The following is an 18,302-nucleotide window of genomic DNA, read 5'->3' as shown; positions in this document are numbered from 1 at the left end:
ACCCCATTGCAACACCTTGAAGAGCCCCTGGAATGGGAGAGCGAGCCTCCCTTGAGAGCCACATGCTCCATATGCTTTACTCTTAGCTGCACTCTCTTTGTAAAAATAGCACTGGTGCCACGTCACGGTGAAAAGGTTGACTTAAAGCATATAGCCAGGTGTGGCAGGTGGGGCCAGGCTACTGTTCTGGGTTGAAGAGGCCGCACCTTCTCCTCCTCCTCCTCCTCTTTGCCTCTCCCACCTTCCCCAGCAACGGTTACATGAACAGGCTTTTGGAAAGGGAGGCCTGCCCTCCCTCCAGGCCACAGCTATGCCAGAAAACATGGGAAAGTCATTAGCAGCACTGAGCTGGCTCTCATTCAGCAGAAAGTCTAACGGCTGCCCCTTCGCTTGCTTGCTTTCAAGCCCTGCAACTGGGTTTTTTGTGTATGGAAAGTGCAAGCTTGGTTTACATGTGTTTGACCCACACAGCTTGGTTCGACTCGGAACAAGGTTTCCGGGAGGCGGGGAGTTTTTTTCCTCCCGCCAACTCCAAGTCTCTCTGCTCCCTGAATTTGGCTCCAAGGCTCTTAGCTCTGCCTTAAAGACAGCGTGCAATTAAGATAATTAAACCAAATACCAGATGGCCACCTTGGCTCAGCCGCTACTCGCCCTACAGAATTCAGAATGGAAAGCCTCGGCTGCCTGGGATCGAGTCATTCTTCCATGGTTGTCAAGAGTAATTCCGCAGACAAGGCAGGGAAGTGCCTGAAATTCAGATTTTCTGGGACTCGAGGGGAGGAGGGAATGAAGTTTGGGGCAAGAGAAACGGGGCCAAGACAAGTACAAGAGGCTGGGAGAGTTAACTCCAGTGCAAAACAAGTTATTGAACAAGGAGTGAATTGACAACATAGTTGCTGCTGATCAATTGTGGGGGGAAAGGAGAAGTATTTATTTACAACAGTGAGATCATTGGGATTTTGGCTCTGGAGAACAGGATCAAACCCCACACAGCCAAAGAAACCCACTAGCAGACACCTAGAAAATCAGCCTCAGAGGAAAGCAAAGGCAAACCCTCTCCTAACAGGACAAAACAATAGCTCTAATCAGGCACATCTAATCACAAGGGACTCTTGTCTGCTGGAGCTAGGTGTGAATGTTTCAACTGAACACCTTGATTAGCATTTGATGGCCTGGCAGTGCCTGGGGCAATCTTTTGTTGAGAGGTGATTAGATGTCCCAGATTGTTTCCTCTCTGTATTGTCGAAGGCTTTCATGGCCGGAATCACTGGGTTGTTGTAAGTTTTTCCGGGTTATATGGCCATGTTCTAGAGGCATCACTACCTCTGAGGATGCTTGCCATAGATGCAGGCGAAATGTCAGGAGAAAATGCCTCTAGAACATGGCCATATAACCCGGAAAAAGCTACAACAACCCAGTGTTTCCTCTCTATCCCTCTCTATCCCACCCTGTGGTCATTCCACAGATATATAAACCCATTTTCCTAGTTCCAACAGACCTCACTACCTCTGAGGATGCTTGCCATAGATGCAGGCGAAATGTCAGGAGAAAATGCCTCTAGAACATGGCCATATAACCCGGAAAGACCTACAACAACAACAACCCAGTGTTTCCTCTCTATCCCAACCTGGTCATTCCACAGATATATAAACCATTTTCCTAGTTCCAACCGACCTCACTACCTCTGAGGATGCTTGCCATAGATGCAGGCGAAACGTCAGGAGAAAATGCCTCTAGAACATGGTCATATAACCTGGAAAAACCTACAACGACCCAGTGTTTCCTCTCTATTCCACCCTGGTTGTTCCACAGATATATAAACCCATTTTCCTAGTTCTGACAGACCTCACAACCTCTGAGGATGCTTGCCATAGATGCAGGCGAAATGTCAGGAGAAAATGCCTCTAGAACATGGCCATATAGCCCGAAAAAACCTACAACAACCCTCCCTTGCTTAGTTTCCAATATACCTCACAACCTCTGAGGATACCTGCCATAGATGTGGTTGAAACACCGGGAGAGAATGCTTCTGGAACATGGCCTTACAGTCCGGAAAACTCACAGCAACAACAACTTTAGTATTTTTACACTTCTTTCCAATAGCTACGACAACAGGCACGGGCAAACTTCGTCCCTCCAGGTATTTTGGACTTCAACTCCCACAATTCCTAACAGCCTACCGGCTGTTAGGAATTGTGGGAGTTGAAGTCCAAAACACCTGGAGGGACGAAGTTTGCTCATACCTGCACTACAGCATTATCAGGCCATATACTGCAAAGAAATTACCCCTCTGCTGTGTCAGCTCCACTGGCTGCTGGTTCAGTTCCGAGCTCAATTCAAAGTGCTGGTTTTGACCTACAAAACCCTGTACGGTTCCGGTCTAGTGTATCTGTCCGAACGTATCTCTCTCTACGTCCCACCCCAGAATTTGAGATCATCTGGGGAGGCCCTGCTCTCGACCCCACAGCTATCACAAGTGAGGTTGGTGGGGACGAGGAGCAGGGCCTTCTCAGTGGTGGCCCCTCACCTGTGGAACTCACTCCCGGGAGAAATTAGGGCATCAACATCCCTCCTCTCCTTCAGGAGGAAGGTAAAGACATGGTTGTGGGACCAGGCCTTCAGGCAATCTGCTAACTAGATAAGGACAACCAGACGAATAGGACTGACAGGACTGACAATTGTGGAACTGGAATTTGAACTATGAGATAGCGAACGCTGATCGGCAATAAGGAGTAATTGGTTTGTATGGATTTTTAATTGGTCTTATTGATTTTATCGGTTCATAGAGGTAATGTAGAATTGTGGTTTAATTGCTAATTTATGCTATTTTGTTTTATTACTGTTGTGTGATACGGGCATCGAATTGTGCCTTGTTTTTGTAAGCTGCCCTGAGTCCCCTTCGGGGTAAGAAGGGCGGGGTAGAAGTAAACCAAATAAATAAATAATAAATAAATAAATTACAGGGCAATATTTCCGGACACACTAAACCTACCCACCAATTCCGCAAAGCAAGGCAACACCTCCGTCAGACACATCCTGGTTCACAACTCTGCCCTTTTGCAACAGCAGCTGTCATTCTCTAGAAGTCCAGAGACTAAGCCTTTTTTGCAATGGGCCTGGAGAAGGGAAATGCAGTGGCGGTGGGGAGGGAAGCAAGAATGCCCGGAGGCCCCAACTGGGCTGTCTGTGTTAATTTGAGTCTCTCCCTCCACCCCCACCAAGCACATGCCTTTTAACACTGAGCGAGCCGGAGTGGGTCTCCCTTGCAGCTTGAGAACTCTGTCGGCCCTGAGCAAATATTTCCACATCACAGGCCAGAGCGATGGAAGCAGAAATCCTCCGCACCTCACAGGAGGCTAAGAACAAGACCTGTCAGGGCTACCGAACATGACAGCTGACCTCAGAGACAGTGGCGAGAACAGCAGGCGGTGCATGGCTTTTTAGGGTTGGAGGATTCGCACACCTAACAGACATCCCTAGCATTGTAGTAGTACGTTTTATTGATTAGCCCATTGGCCGTATCAAAACATTTGACAAACACATACACTTACCGTATACAACCCACACCCTACCATTGTATGTATATGCTTTCTAACATTTCTGAGCACTGTATAGGTTTCTTCCTTCCTGTATAAAACTGCCCTGCCCATTGATTAAAAAGTGAATGCTGGTCAGACAAACTATAGCAGCGATTCACACCATGTCTTCAGCTTTTTTGAGAATCTGATGAAAGCTACAGGTCAACATCCCATAAAAAATACATGAAATCGTCCGTACTATTTGATTACTGGATATGAAATTGGTTTCCTATTATCAATTTCACTCTGACAAGAAAAAAATGGAATATCAATTTTATGTTAATAGTGAATGTAATGTTTTTATATAGGCTTTGGCCTATAAAGCCCTAAACAGTTCCCAACTTAACTGTCCGAACGTATCTCTCCTTACGAACCACTGAGGACTTTAAGATCACCTGGGGAGGCCCTGCTCTCAGTCCCACCTTTGTCACAAGCACATAATCTGGCTACCAGTATTAATAAACTCTAAAATTACATTGGAAAGACAACAGGGAGAAAACAATCAGGGACATCTAATCACCTCTCAACAGAAGATTCTCCCAGGCACTTCCAGGCCATCAAATGCTAATCAAGGTGGTCAGTTGAAACATTCACACCTAGCTCCAACAGACAAGAGTCCTTTGTCCCACCCTGGTCATTCCACAGATATATAAACCCATTTTCCTAGTTCCCACAGACCTCACTACCTCTGAGGATGCTTGCCATAGATGCAGGCGAAACGTCAGGAGAGAATGCTTCTAGAACAGTAGTTCTCAATCTGGGGTCCCCAGATGTTTTTGGCCTACAACTCCCAGAAATCCCAGCCAGTTTAGCAGCTGTTAGGATTTCTGGGAGTTGAAGGCCAAAAACATCTGGGGACCCCAGGCTGAGAACCACTGCTCTAGAACATGGCCATATAGCCCGAAAAAAACCCTACAACAACCCAGTGATTCCGGCCATGAAAGCCTTCAACAAGACATTTAGTATGGTTTTTAAATACATTATAGCTGTACCCTTGGTTCGCTTCTGATACGATAAATAAATAAATGTTTTAATGTGCATTAATTTAAATTTTAATATAAATGCATTTTAACTGTATGTCGTCCAAAAGCATTGCCTATATGTAAAGCCACCTTGAGTCTCCTTCTGGGTAGAGAAAGGCGCGATAGAAATAGGGTAAACAATAAATAAATAAATAAATAACAGGAAATAAATCAAATAGAGGAGGAGAGCCTGCATTCCCAAAGGGCATCCCTGGCTCTTAAATTAAGAGCTCGAATATCATTAAAAAAAACAGGGGGAGGGGTAGGAAGTTAGGTGGTGCAAGAGATGGAAATGATGTACATGATGGATATATTTCACAGCATTTACTGCTCATGTTGGGAGGAGGCAGTTCCGTGTCACCCATAAAAATGGCACGAGCAATTCTGAGCAGTCCAAGAGCCCCCAAGAGGGGCCTTCCAGGATGAGCCGCTTGTAATTAAAAATGTAGCTCCCCAGCAGCTGAGCCGGGAGAAAAATCAGTCAACACACCCCCTTCCATACCCAGCAGCACCTTCTGCCTCCCTCCATGGGATATAAATCAATCTGGAGAGAAGACTGGGGGGAAATAAACATTGGAGTGTACAATCCCAAAAGGGCTGCAGTGAGCAATCTTCTGGGATATCCGTATTATTTGCCAACTACCTTTAAAACCCTTTAAAGCAGGGGATGTTAGGAATTGTGGGAGTTGAAGTCCAAAACACCTGGAGGGCCCAAGTTGGCCCATGCCTGCTCTAAAGTTTAAATGCAGTAAGTCAACAACAAATAATAAATATAACATATCAAATTATAAAACATTTAAAGCATATAAATGCAATAAAACATACTAAAAATAGTTAAACTCCTGTGTCGGCAGGACTGCTGACCAAAAGGTCGGCGGTTCGAATCCAGGGAGTGGGGTGAGCTCCCGTCTGTCAGCTCCAGCTTTCCATGTGGAGACACGAGAGAAGCCTCCTATGGAATGGTAAAACATCCGGGCATCCCCTAGGCAACGTCCTTGCAGACAGTAAATTTTCTCACACCAAAAGCGACTTGCAGTATATCAAGTCACTCCTGAAACACACACACAAAACAACAGAATCCATTTGATTTTCAATGCTAAGCAGGGTCAGCCCTGGAGGACCACCAATTAATGGTGCTTTGGGCTATATATTTCAGATAAAGGAACAGGCCAAATCACCTCTGAGCATTCCTTGCCTAAGAATATGTAAATGAACACCCTATGAATATGGAAATGAACATCCGCAGCAGCATCAACCTTCCGCTTGGTCAGAAAATGTTCTGGAAGGACATTCGACACTATGGCACTTTTTCTTCAACTCCCCATTACAAGCTTCCTGTGACACAGAGTTCATTCAAACTAAGGCTTCTTTGGTCATGAAACACTCCATCCTCCAAAGTAATTTTTTGCTGTAAATATTAATCTTTTCTTTTCCTTTGCTGATGCTTGTTCCCTTTCCTTGTCACATGCCAGACTGCTTGTGTCAAGCATATAAATGTGGTAAACATCCAATGTACAGGAAGTCCCCACATTATAAACAAGGCAGGTTCTGTAGATTTGTTCTGAGCTTGAATTTGTATGTAAGTCGGAACAAACACATTTTTAAGTGTAACACAACCCTACATAAGAGTGTGTGTGTATAGTCAACATATCCCTTCAATTGTGGTGCCCAAAACTGGATACAGTGTGAATCCAGGTGTGGTCTGACCAAGTCTGAATAGAGGGATAGCATGACTTCCCTGGATATTGGTACTAGACTCCTATTTATGCAGGACAAAATTCCATTGGCTTTTTTAACAGCCGCCGCATGACATTGTTGGCTCATGTTTAACTTGTTGTCCACAAGGACTCCAAGACGTTTTTCACATGTATTGCTATCAAGCCAGTTATCCTCCATTCTGTATCTTCACATTTCATTTTTTTTTTTTTTTGCCTAAGTGGAGAATCTTGCATTAGTCCCTGTTGAACTTCATTATGTTAGTTTTGGCCAATCATCATTTTGAATTCTGCTCCTGTCTTCTGGAGTACTGGCTACCCTTCTCAATTTGGTCTTGTCTGCAAACTTGATGATCATGACTTCTAACCCTTCATCTAAATCATTAAAAAAGATGCTGAACAGAACCGAACCCAGGACAGTTCTGCTCTGAAGGCAAATGCACTCACACAGACCCACACAGTATTGGTTTGCAATGCTCTTCAGACCAGAAATAGCCTTCTGTCTACTTTCTCCAGGCTATTCCCCATCCGAAAGGATCTCCATCATGCTTGCTAGAGCCTACAGATCTCACTGCAACCCCTGCCCAAAGATCCCACCCCCATCATGGTTCACCATGTGGCACACGTAGGAAAGGGCCAACTTCTCCTACAGATGTTCTATCTTCTATTCTTCTGCCTCTGCTCCACCATCCAGGGCTGCCCTTTGTCTGGGAATCTCCACATTGCTCCGAAATTCCCAAAGGTACTCTATGTCTCATTAAAAACTCAACACTGAAAACTAGCCTCCAAACACGATCATGGACACGCCTGTTTCTGGACCAGCCTGTTTCTGGACCAAATATCTGGTCACTCGAATCCTCCCTCTGCCAACAACAATAAAGAACTTGTTTCCTCCAACCCACAGTCCTCCAGTGCTTTCCCTAACGCACAATATATAGATACAAGGCCAATGACCGAGAAGGAATTTTAAGCTGGATATTAATGGCCTGGATTCAAGCACATTCTTCCTCTGTATTGTATAGTAGATGGTTAGGATTCTGATTTAATTTTTGTGTCAGGAGCGACTTGAAAAACTGCAAATCGCTTCTGGTGTGAGAGAATTGGCCATCTGCAAGGATGTTGCCCAGGGCCCGCCCAGATGTTTTACAATCCTGTGGGAGGCTTCTCTCATGCTCCCGCACGAGAAGCTGGAGCTGACAGATGGGAGCTCATCCACTCCCCAGATTAGAACTACTGACCTTTTGGTCAGGAGTCCTGCTAGCACAAGGGTTGCACCACTGGGGGCTCCTATTTGGTTTTAATGATGTAATTTGTTTATGTTCTTTATATGCATTGAATTATGTGTTGAGTCTCTTCGGCAAGAGAGGGCAGCCTACAAATAAATTATTATTATTATTATTATCATCATCATCATCATCATCATCATCTATGACATTGCTGTCATTGTTTTATTATTATTATTATTATTATTATTATTATTACCAATGACATAGCTGTTATTGTTGTTATTATTTGCTGGTCCTACTATACGATTTCACAAAGTAAATAAAGATTAGGTAGACAGATATATAAAATCTGTTTCTTGTCTGGAATTCCTCTGTTTTTGAGTGTTGTTCTTTATTTACTGTTGACAAAGTAAATAAAGAGCAACACAAAAAGCAGGGGAACTCCAGACAGGAAAAAATCAGGGCTGGCCGATCACCTCCCAACAAAGGATTCCCCCAGGCAATAAGAAGCCATACCTTGAAACTGCTAGACCATTAAATGCTAATCAAGGTGGCCAATTGAAACATTCACACCTACCTCAATAGACAATCGTTCTTTCTCCAACCCAGGACATTATTCCACAGATATATAAACCCCATTTTCGGAATTTCCAACAGGCCTCACCACCTCTGAGGATGCCTGCCATAGATGCAAGCGAAACTTCTGGAATAGGGCCATACAGCCCAGAAAACTCACAACAACCTACTGATTCCGGGTACGAAAGCCTTTGACAATATAGCAAGAGTCTCCTTCCAGGCAGCTAAACCAGGAAACCCCAACTGGATGCCCCCCTCCCCACAAGGGTCTTCCTCCAGGGGGAAAACCAAGAACAGGTAACTTGGAAGTCCCTGAACAGACTCAGAAGCCGGAGTGGGCAGATGAAAAGACAACCTGGCAAAATGGCACTGCTTAAAAGAATCCTCCACCTTGTGTGACTGTGGAGCAGAAAAAAACAACTCTGCACTTGTATGCATGTAACATATCATATATAATTAATATTTGATCTGCCCACTCCACTTCTGAGTTTGTTCAGGAACTTCAAAGTTGCCCATTCTTGGTTTGCCCTGGAGGAAGTGTGCGTGCACACATACATATATACACACACACGCACGAGCCGTCTCCTACCACACATTGCCCAATCTGTGTATATGTGTTTTGTGTATTTATTTATGCATATATGTGTGTGTGTACACACACATACACGCAAATATACACACACACACACACACACACACACAAGCCGCCCCCTACCACACGTTGCTGTGGCCCAGTTTATGTATATGTGTTTTGTGTATTTATTTATTTATGCATATATGTGTGTGTGTGTGTGTACACATAAACACAAATATATATATATACACACACACACGAGCTGTCCCCTACCATACGTTGCTGTGGCCCAGTCTGTGTATATGTGTTTTGTGTAGTATATAAAATTCGATGATAAAACAGAACACATTTTCCAAAGTATACTTTTTCCCCAAAAATAGTATAAAATATGATAAAACAGAATAAAATGCATGAAAATAATAAGCAAGGGCAATCAGAACTATACTTATCTCTCTTTTCCTTTTGTCAATCACTCTTTCTATTTCCCAAAGTGTATTTTTCCCCAAAAATAGTATAAAATTCGATGATAAAACAGAATAAAATGCATGAAAAGTATATTTTTTTCCAAAAATAGTATAAAATTCAATGATAGAACAGAATAAAATGCATGAAAATAATAAGCAAGGGAAATCAGAACTCTATTTATCTCTCTTTCCCTTTTGTAAATCACTCTTTCCATTTCCCAAAGTGTATTTTTTCCCAAAAATAGTATAAAATAAAATGATAAAACAGAATAAAATGCATGAAAAGTACATTTTTTTATATTTATCTCTCTTCTCCTTTTGTAAATCACTCTTTCCATTTCCCAAAGTATATATTTTTCGAAAAATAGTATAAAATTCAATGATAAAACAGAATAAAATGCCTCAAAATAATAAGCAAGGGCAATCAGAACTCTATTTATCTCTCTTTCCCTTTTGTAAATCACTCTTTCCATTTCCCAAAGTGTATTTTTTTCCAAAAAGAATATAAAATAAGATGATAAAACAGAATAAAATGCATGAAAGTAATAAGCCAGGGCAATCAGAACTCTATGTCTCTTTCCCTTTTGTTTACTTCAGGCATGGGCAAACTTGGGCCTTCCAGGTGTTTTGGACTTCAACTCCCACAATTCCTAGCGGCCTCAGGCCCCTTCCTGAGGAAGGGGCCTGAGGCCGCTAGGAATTGTGGGAGTTGAAGTCCAAAACACCTGGAAGGCCCAAGTTTGCCCATGTCCTGGTAAGTCTTGTCTATAGACTGGTTTCAAGGGGAAAGGAGAGGAAGGAGAAGCCAGGGGGCGCTCTGCACATGCCCAGAGGCGCTCGTTTCCCTCTCACCTTGCGCTGCTGCTTCTCCCAGGCGGGGTCGAGCAGGAGGTCCCTGTCCCAGTCGTCCTCTTGAGCCATGTAGTCCCCGATGCCGGGCCCGTTGCCGCCGTACTGATAAGAAGCTGGTTGTCCGGCGGCGTGGTAATCCACCATCGCGTTAGAACCGGGCCGAGAGGAAGCTGGCGAGGGCGTGTCGCGCGCAGGAGGGAGGGTGGGGGAGAAGGCGCGCCTTGCTCCGAGCGCGGCGGCGGCAACTGAGTGACTGACGAGGACGACGACGAAAGGGATCGAGAGGCTCGCACTGCGCCTGCGCGGGACAGCGCCACGCCCCCCTCCTCCCTGATTGGCTCCCGTTATGCCTTCGCATGCCACCACTGAGACCCCGCCCATAGAAAGGAGAGGGAAGAAAGCCAAACTCCGGGCCAGCGCCACGCCCCCCTCGTCCCTGATTGGCTCCCACCACTGAGACCCCGCCCATAGAAAGGAGAGGGAAGGAACCCAAACTCCGGGCCAGCGCCACGCCCCCCTCGTCCCTGATTGGCTCCCACCACTGAGACCCCGCCCATAGAAAGGAGAGGGAAGAAAGCCAAACTCCGCCCCCTTCTTATTGAGTATTATTATTTACTATATTGATGAAATTATAATATTTATTTGTTGTTGAGTATTATTAACTACATTGATGAAATTATAATATTTATTTCCCTCTCTCACTTACAATATATTGTTGCTGCTACTTCTACTACTTATAATACAATATAATAATATTAATTATTATACAGCACAACAACAAAGAGGAAACAAACAAGGACTTCTAATCTCCTCTCAGCAAAAGATTGCTCCAGGCACTGCCAGGCCATCAATATTGAGTATTATTATTTAGTACATTGATGAAATTATAATATTTATTTAAGACATTTATATCCCGCCCTCTTTCACTTATAATATATTGCTGCTGCTACTACTACTTATAATACAATATAATAATATTAATTATTATACAGCACAACAACAAAGAGGAAACAAACAAGGACTTCTAATCACCTCTCAGCAAAAGATTGCTCCAGGCACTGCCAGGCCATCAAATGCTAATCAAGGTGATGGATGGAGGATGATGAGCAACGATTTCACTGTGACGACTGACCATTATTGATTGTAATTGCTGTTTTAATGTTTTACTGTAATATGTATTATGATGTTTTATTGATTATATGTGATATTATTGGAAACCGGTCTGGGTCCCTCAAGAGAGGTGAGAAGGCCAATATACAAAACTTTTAAATAAATAAATAAATCAGTTGAAACATTCACACCTAGCTCCAACAGACAAGAACACCAACAGACAAATGACCAGCCACTGCCAGAAGGGACAGAGAGTTTCATCTATGCTTATGACTGTGCCAGCATCACTCAAGCAGGGAGCTTTGAGATGGTAGAACAGAAGCTCTGCGAAGCTCTAGGTGCTCTTACTGCCTTTTACAGGGAAAACCAACTGATCCCTAATCCATCTAAAACACAGACATGCACCTTTCACCTTAAGAACATACAAGCACCCCGAGCTCTGAGGATTACCCACTGGAGCATTGCAGCGCACCCAAATACCTGGAAGTCACTTTGGACCGTGCTCTGACCTACAAGAAGCACTGCCTGAACATCAAGCAAAAAGTGGGCGCTAGAAACAACATCATACGAAAGCTGACTGGCACAACCTGGGGATCACAACCAGACACAGTGAAGACATCTGCCCTTGCGCTATGCTACTCTGCTGCTGAGTATGCATGCCCAGTGTGGAACACATCTCACCATGCTCAAACAGTGGGTGTGGCTCTTAATGAGACATGCCGCATTATCACGGGGTGTCTGCGCCCTACACCACTGGAGAAATTACACTGTTAAGCCGGTATTGCACCACCTGACATCCGCCGGGAAGTAGCAGCCAATAGTGAAAGGACCCAGGCAGAGACATCTCCAGCTCATCCCTTGTTTGGGTATCAGCCAGCATGTCAACGACTTAAATCAAGAAATAGTTTTCTAAGATCTACAGAGACACTCGCTGGAACACCTCAGCAAGCGAGAGTCCAAAAGTGGCAGGCTCAAACCCAGAACCTCAATCAATGAATGGTACCAAAGGAGAGACTCCTCCCTGGGCACAAAGAAAACTGGGTGACTTGGAAGGTGCTGAACAGACTGTGCTCTGGCACCACGAGATACAGAGCCAACCTCAAGAAATGGGGCCACAAAGTGGAATCCACGACATGCGAGTGTGGAGTAGAGCAAACTACACCACTGAGACCCCGCCCATAGAAAGGAGAGAGAGAAGAAACCCAAACTCCGCCCCCTTGTTATTGAGTATTATTATTTACTACATTGATGAAATTATAATATAAATATAACATTTATATCCCGCCCTCTCTCACTTACAATATATTGTTGCTGCTACTTCTACTACTTATAATACAATATAACAATATTAATTATTATACAGCACAACAACAAAGAGGGAATAAACAAGGACTTCTAATCACCTCTCAGCAAAAGATTGCTCCAGGCACTGCCAGGCCATCAAATGCTAATCAAGGTGGTCAGTTGAAACATTCACACCTAGCTCCAACAGACAAGTGTCCTTTGTTCCACCCTGGTCATTCCACTGATCATATTAATTATTATACAGTACAACAACAAAGAGGAAATAAACAAGGACATCTAATCACCTCTCAGCAAAAGGTTGCTCCAGGCACTGCCAGGCCATCAAATGCTCATCATATTAATTATTATACAGCACAACAACAAAGAGGAAACAAACAAGGAAACCTAATCACCTCTCAACAAAAGATTGCTCCAGGCTCAGCCAGGCCTTCAAATGCTAATGAAGGTGGTCAGCTGAAACATTCACACCTAGCTCCAGCAGAGAAGAGCTCTTTGCCCCACCCCAGTCATTCCACAGATATATAAACCCATTTTTCCTACTTCCAACAGACCTCTCTACCTCTGAGGATGCTTGCCATAGATGCAGGCGAAACGTCAGGAGAAAAATTGCCTCCAGAACATGGCCATATAGCCCGGAAAAACCTACAACAACCCAGAAATTATAACACTTATTTATTCATTTATTTACGACATTTATACCCCACCCTCTCTCACTTGCAATATATTGCTGCTACTACTAATAATAATACAATATAATAATATTAATTATATATTATATATTACATCTAATAATACTAATAATATTACAGTATAGTGGTATATCACAAGATATTTATTTATTCATTTATTTGCGACATTTATATGCCGCCCTTCTCACCCTGAAAGGGACTCAGCGGCTTACAAGATATATGTACATACAATATATTATATTATTAGCATAGTACAATATCAGTATTATATATGACTATATTGCACTATACTATTATATTGTAATATTAGTAATATTACATGTAATATAAAATATATAAATTTAATACCATATTATTAGTAGTATTATATTGCATTACATTATAAGATCATAAATATTATATGTATATACAATATATTATATTAGCATTATACAATATCAGTATTATATATTACTTTTTTGCACTATAATATTATATTGTAATATTATTAGTACTATTACGTTCAATATAAAATACATAATTATAATATATTATTAGTAGTATTTTATTTTATTATAATATTATAAATATTATATATACATGCAATATATTATACTATTAGCATAGCACAATATCAGTATTATATATTACTATATTGTACTATACCGTTATATTGAAATATTATTAGTAATATTACATGTAATATAAAATATATAATTTTAATACCATATTATTAGTAGTAGTATTATATTGTATTACATTATAAGGTCATAAATATTATATGTATATACAATAAATATTAGCATAGTACAATATCAGTATTATATATTACTATATTAAACTATACTATTACATTGTAATATTATTAGTAAAATTACATGCAATATAAAATATATAATTATAATATCATATTATTCGTAGTATTTTATTTTATTATATTATAAATATTATATATACATACATTATATTATTAGCTTAGCACAATATCAGTATTATATATTACTATATTGTACTATACCATTATATTGTAATATTATTAGTAATATTACACGTAATATAAAATATATAATTTTAATACCATATTATAAATATTATAAGTATATACAATATATTATATTAGCATAGTACAATATCAGTATTATAGCTTACTATATTGCACTATACTATTATATTGTATTATTAGTAATATTACATGTAATATAAAATATATAATTTTAATACCATATTATTAGTAGTAGTATTATATTGTATTACACTATAAGATTATAAATATTTTATAATTATTTTATATACTTCCTGACCGTTTGAGCTGTTCAACAGTGGAACTCACTGCCTGGGAGCCTGGTGGAAGCTCCTTCCTTGGAAACTTAACAGAGGCTGGATGGCCATCTGCCAGGGGTACTTTGATTGTGCTTTTCCTGCATGGCTGAAGGGGGGTTGCACTAGATGGCTCATGTGGTCTCTTTAAACCCTTATTAGTCTATGATTCTCTAAATAAATACATAAGTAACGTTTGCGCATGCGCCTGAAGAGAAGGGGAGCCACTCAATGGAAATCCTCCTTTCATGGCTATTCATTAACAAAACTAACATTGGAAACTAGTTTTAAGTAGTGCGCATGCGCAAACTCGCCCCTCTCAGACGGCGCCCCCTCTTGTTTGCGCCTGCGCAGTAGGAAGCGACTAAGACGGGCTCATTCTTTTCAGGAATGCGCGCCGTTCTGGTTTGCTGGGTTTGTCTGCAGTGCGCATGCGCAGCTCTCTTCGTGCCATTTCTGTTTCCCTCACTCCTGAGGGAAGTTAGTCTGTCTAAATCAGTCATGGGCTAAGTTGGGCCCTCCAGGCGTTTTGGACTCCCAACTCCCAGCATTCCTAACAGCCTCAGGCCCCTTCCTTTTCCCCCTGCGAAACGTGGACTGTCTACAGATGTCACATGCAACTCCTGGAACGATTCCATCAGCGCTGCCTCCAGAAAATCCTACTATGTGCCTGTGAGATGTGGACTGTCTACAGATGTCATATGCAACTCCTGGAACGATTCCATCAGTGCTGCCTCCAGAAAATCCTACTATGTGCCTGTGAGACGTGGACTGTCTACAGATGTCATATGCAACTCCTCGAACGATTCCATCAGCGCTGCCTCCAGAAAATCCTACTATGTGCCTGTGAGACGTGGACTGTCTACAGATGTCACATGCAACTCCTGGAACGATTCCATCAACGCTGCCTCCGGAAAATCCTACTATGTGCCTGTGAGATGTGGACTGTCTACAGATGTCATATGCAACTCCTGGAACGATTCCATCAGCGTTGCCTCCGGAAAATCCTGCAAATCTCTTGGGAAGGCAAGCGGACAAAAGTCAGCGTGCTGGAAGAAGCAAAGACCACCAGCATTGACGCGATGGTCCTCCGCCATCAACTCTGCTATACCGGCTACGTTGTTCGGATGCCTGACCACCGTCTCCCAAAGCAGTTGCTCTACTCCGAACTCAAGAACGGAAAACGAAATATTGGTGGGCAGGAAAAGAGATTTAAAGATGGACTCAAAGCCAACCTTAAAAACTTAAAAACTTAAAAGACACTGAGAACTGGGAAGCCCTGGCCCTTGAGCGCTCCAGCTGGAGGTCAGCTGTGACCAGCAGTGCTGTAGAATTTGAAGTGGCACGAATGGAGGGCAGATGAGAGAAATGTCCCAAGAGGAAGGCACGTCAAGACAACACCTGACGTCTCGCAGGTGTGGTTAGACCACACCTGGAATATTGTGTCCAATTCTGGGCACCACAATTCAAGAGAGATATTGACAAGCTGGAATGTGTCCAGAGGATAGTGACTAAAATGATAAAAGGTCTGGAGAACAAGCCCTATGAGGAGCGGCTAAAGGAGCTGGGCATGTTTAGCCTGAAGAAGAGAAGGCTGAGAGGGGATATGATAGCCATGTATAAATATGTGAGAGGAAGCCACAGGGAGGAGGGAGCAAGCTTGTTTTCTGCCTCCCTGGAGACTAGGACGCAATGGAACAATGGCTTCAAACTACAAGAGAGGAGATTCCATCTGAACATGAGGAAGAACTTCCTGACTGTGAGAGCCGTTCAGCAGTGGAACTCTCTGCCCCGGAGTGTGGTGGAGGCTCCTTCTTTGGAAGCTTTTAAACAGAGGCTGGATGGCCATCTGTCAGGGGTGCTTTGAATGCAATATTCCTGCTTCTTGGCAGAATGGGGTTGGACTGGATGGCCCATGAGGTCTCTTCCAACTCTTTGATTCTATGAGACCGCCTTCCATCTGGAAACCGATGCCCTCACTGTGGGAGAACATGCAGGTCAAGAATAGGGGTCCACAGTCACCTACGGACCCACCCTGCAATATTATCGTACTTGGACAAGGGATTGTAAACTAAGACTGGATCTACACTGCTGTGTAAAATCCTCATTGAACTGGATTATATTATAGTGTAGACCTGGTCTGGGCAAAGTTGGACCCTCCAGGCGTTTTGGACTTCAACTTCCACCATTCCTAACAGTCTCGGGCCCTTTCCTCTGTGTCCATTCCCTCAGATGGTCCAGCCATCCCTAATTTGAAATTGTCTTTTTACTCACTGACATTAAGGATCATTTGCCCCTCTAAAATAAGAGCATTATCAGTTTAGGGAAGCAGAAACAACCTCAGGGCCTTTCAAACCGCAATTTCCCTAAATCGTAACCTCAGTTCGGCACCAAGAAAGGAAGCGGTTTGTTCCTCGTCAACCCGCATAGCTTTGCATCATGATCCAGGATGTCAGCCACTGCCAGCTTTCTTGTAGGCTTGTGTTTTTTCTGGGTTGTATAGCCATGTTCCAGAAGCATTCTCTCCTGACGTTTCGCATACATCTATGGCAGGCATCCTCAGAAGTTGTGAGGACCTCACAACCTCTGAGGATGCCTGCCAGAGATTCAGGCAAAACGTCAGGAGAAAATGCTTCTGGAACATGGCCATACAGCCCGGAAACACACAGAACAACCCAGTGATTCCAGACATGAAAACATTTGGCAATTTTCATAGGCATTATTATTATTAATGTTATTATTATTTTTGCCAGTAGCCATCCCCTGCCATGCGTTGCTGTAGCCCACATGGGGGTTCTGTGTGGGAGGTTTGGCCCAATTCTATTGTTGGTGGGGTTCAGAATGCTCTGTGATAGTAGGTGAACTATAAATCCCAGCAACTACAACTCCCAAATGTCAAGATTCGATTCTCCAAACTCCACAAATGTTCACCTGTGGGCATATTGAGCATTCGTGTAGAGTTTGGTCCAGATCCATCATTGTTTGAGTCCACAGTGATCTCTGGATGTAGGTGAACTACAACTCCAAAACCAAAGGACACTGCCCACCAAACCCTTCCAATATTTTCTTTTGGTCATGGGAGAACTGTGTGCCAAGTTTGGTTCAATTTCATCATTGGTGGAGTTCAAAATGCTCTTTGATTGTAGGTGAACTATAAATCCCAGCAACTACAACTCCCAAATGACAAAATCAATTTTTTGAGTGAAGGACAGACATTGGGTTGGTAGGTGTCTTGTGTCCAAATTTGGTGTCAATTCGTCCAGTGGTTTTTGAGTTCTGTTCATCCCACAAACGAACATTACATTTTTATTTATATAGATTGAAAAAGAGCAAACCGGCTGCGGATAGTGAGATCCAGGACGTGGCTAGCAAAACCTGAAGTGTAGATACTGAGTCCTGATAAGTAGATACTGGCTCCATCAATGTTTAACGTTTACACAAATGACCAGCCACTGCCAGAAGGGACAGAGAGTTTCCTCTACGCTGATGATAGTGCCATCACTGCCTAAGCAGGCAGCTTTGAAATGTTTGAACATAAGCTCTCTGAAGCTTTAGGTGCTCTTACTGCCTATTACAGGGAAAACCAGCTGATTCCTAATCCATCTAAAACACAGACATCTAGAATCATAGAATCCTAGAGTTGGAAGAGACCTCATGTGCCATCCAGTCCAACCCCATTCTGCCAAGAAGCAGGAATATTGCATTCAAAGCACCCCTACAGATGGTCATCCAGCCTCTGTTTAAAAGCTTCCAAAGAAAGAGCCACCACACTCTGGGCAGAGAGTTCCACTGCTGAACAGCTCTCACAGTCAGGAAGTTCTTCCTAATGTTCAGATGGAATCTCCTTTCTTGTAGTTTGAAGCCATTGTCCCGTGTTCTAGTCTCCAAGGAAGCA

At 42.8% G+C, this 18,302-nt stretch overlaps 1 protein-coding gene across 6 annotated transcripts in view; it reads right to left on the bottom strand.

Moving 5' to 3' along the window:
- Nucleotides 1–10,278, bottom strand: part of LOC132782175 (alpha-actinin-4) — a 169,749-nt gene extending 159,471 nt beyond the window's left edge. For 5 of the 6 annotated variants that reach the window (XM_067460987.1, XM_067460991.1, XM_067460988.1 and 2 more), the window contains exon 1: nt 10,008–10,278. In XM_067460987.1, the coding sequence (XP_067317088.1) occupies nt 10,008–10,151 (144 nt within the window). In that variant the 5' untranslated portion in view covers nt 10,152–10,278. The remainder of the gene's footprint in view (nt 1–10,007) is intronic. The other variant, XM_067460989.1, reaches the window with a different exon arrangement.
- Between the last annotated feature and the right edge of the window lie 8,024 nt (nt 10,279–18,302).

Source organism: Anolis sagrei, chromosome X, assembly GCF_037176765.1.
Source record: "Anolis sagrei isolate rAnoSag1 chromosome X, rAnoSag1.mat, whole genome shotgun sequence".
Taxonomy (NCBI): domain Eukaryota; kingdom Metazoa; phylum Chordata; class Lepidosauria; order Squamata; family Dactyloidae; genus Anolis; species Anolis sagrei.
The sequence above is the reverse complement of the archived record's forward strand: the minus strand, read 5'-3'. Positions and strand labels throughout refer to the sequence as shown.